Below are 1,780 nucleotides of genomic sequence, written 5' to 3'. Positions count from 1 at the left end.
GTATAATTACACTGTAACAAGGACATCTTAAAATAAAGTGTAACTTTTTTTTTATTAGATTTTTTTTATTACACTTAAATATTGAAATGGTAATTTTTCATATTTTGTTTAATGTTTTTATTTAGTAACAATAAAAAAATAATAATCATTATTAATAGTATTATTTTTTATTTAATAGTCATATTGATGTATAATAACAAAAATGACAAATTTAGCAGCCAAGCACAGCAAACCTGGAATTTTATTTATTTTTTTATCAGAAAAATCACTTTTTTTTGGACTCCATCCACCCCTCCAAAAAAAAGTGTACTGCCCTAATGTCAAGACTTTTAAAAGTTTAACAGAAACATTTTCATTCTTTATTTTTGCTTCCATTTCTTCTCTCCTTGTCTTCTTCACTTCCTCCTGTCCTGCTCTAAGACACCTTGTGTGAGGAGGGAAAGTTGGCTCTGGAGCAGTTGTTAAAGTTTATGGTGCACCCTGCCATCTCCAGCATTAATCTCACCACTGCACTTGGATCACTGGCTACGCTGGCCAGACAGCGGCCCATGTTCATGTCTGAGGTGGTGCAGGCATATGAGACGCTACATGGTGAGTTCCCTCCGCTGACATTATTCAGAGTCAAACACAAATCTACTAGTTTCTTTTTTTGTTTTGCTCCCCAGCTAACTTGCCCCCGACTCTGGCTAAGTCTCAAGTGAGCAGTGTGCGCAAGAACCTGAAGCTGCATTTGGTTTCGGTGCTGAAGCACCCCAGCAGCGTGGACTTCCAGGGCCAGATTTCCACTCTGCTGCTGGATCTTGGTATGTCTCAGAGCGAGATCACCCGCTGCACGCCAGCCACGGTACAGCCCCGTAAGAGACTCCACCATGAGCCCTATGTCGAGGGCAAGAGGATCAAGATGGGTGAGTTGCTGTTACTGTTTTAATGAGCTGGGTGGGTCATTGTTGTGGGTCAGTTGTTGGCATTGATTGATTGATGAGGAATAATGCCTTGTTTGTGCTTGCAGAGGCCACTCTAGTGGAGGATGATGATGATAAGGAAGAACCAGCTCCAGTCATCACCCCAAAACCATCCTCCTCTGCTGGCACCCAATCATCCATCGATCTCACTGCTGAGTTCCTGTTGCCTCTGCTAAACCCAGAGAATGTGGCCAACCTGGTGTGTACTATGCTGAAATAATAATAATAATACATTTTAATAATTAATAAACGGTTTAATTTTTTTAACATTTTAAACTATTTATAAAAAATGAAGACAAAAATATTATTTCAAATTAAAAATATTTTAAAATGTAAAACATTCATATTTAATAATTATAGTATTGTATTTTGCTCTATAACTTACAATGCAAATATGTCTCAAATTCTTAATTTACAAGAATTAAAAAGCCTAAAGCTTTATTTTGGTGGAAAACTGCAGGGATATCTTTAAGTATATTTAGTTGATGCTTCTCGCTATAAATATGGTAAAATGCTAAAAACATAGGCACTAAAAAATTATAAAAATGTGAAGATAAAAGGATCCTAGTGCATGTTTCTAAATGCAACAACAGGGTTTGTGTGGAATAGATTTTTCTGCAAACCGAGTCACTCCGAGACACTGAAAACACAGGAAGAGTGTAAATGAACACAGTGCAATGCTTTAATCTCAGACAGGCAGCAGGAAAAAAAAACGAAATCAGTATTTTTTATTTTATTTTATATCTGCAATTTAAATTTTATTTGTATTAATCGTGCAGTCCTTTGCGTTCATTTATTTTAATTAAAATTTTTCATTT

The 1,780-nt window shown here is 36.0% G+C and overlaps 1 protein-coding gene across 1 annotated transcript in view; it reads left to right on the top strand.

The window, feature by feature from the left end:
• Window positions 1-1,780, top strand: part of LOC107578195 (symplekin-like) — a gene marked incomplete at both ends in the record, with an annotated part of 8,479 nt that overhangs the window by 3,347 nt on the left and 3,352 nt on the right. Inside the window, 3 exons of the mRNA XM_016264176.1 lie at window positions 421-591; window positions 666-905; window positions 1,010-1,163. Coding sequence (XP_016119662.1) covers window positions 421-591; window positions 666-905; window positions 1,010-1,163 — 565 coding nt within the window. The remainder of the gene's footprint in view (window positions 1-420; window positions 592-665; window positions 906-1,009; window positions 1,164-1,780) is intronic.

The sequence above is a fragment of the Sinocyclocheilus grahami genome, unplaced genomic scaffold, assembly GCF_001515645.1.
Source record: "Sinocyclocheilus grahami isolate Dianchi unplaced genomic scaffold, SAMN03320097.WGS_v1.1 scaffold9278.1, whole genome shotgun sequence".
Classification (NCBI taxonomy): domain Eukaryota; kingdom Metazoa; phylum Chordata; class Actinopteri; order Cypriniformes; family Cyprinidae; genus Sinocyclocheilus; species Sinocyclocheilus grahami.
The sequence above is the reverse complement of the archived record's forward strand: the minus strand, read 5'-3'. Positions and strand labels throughout refer to the sequence as shown.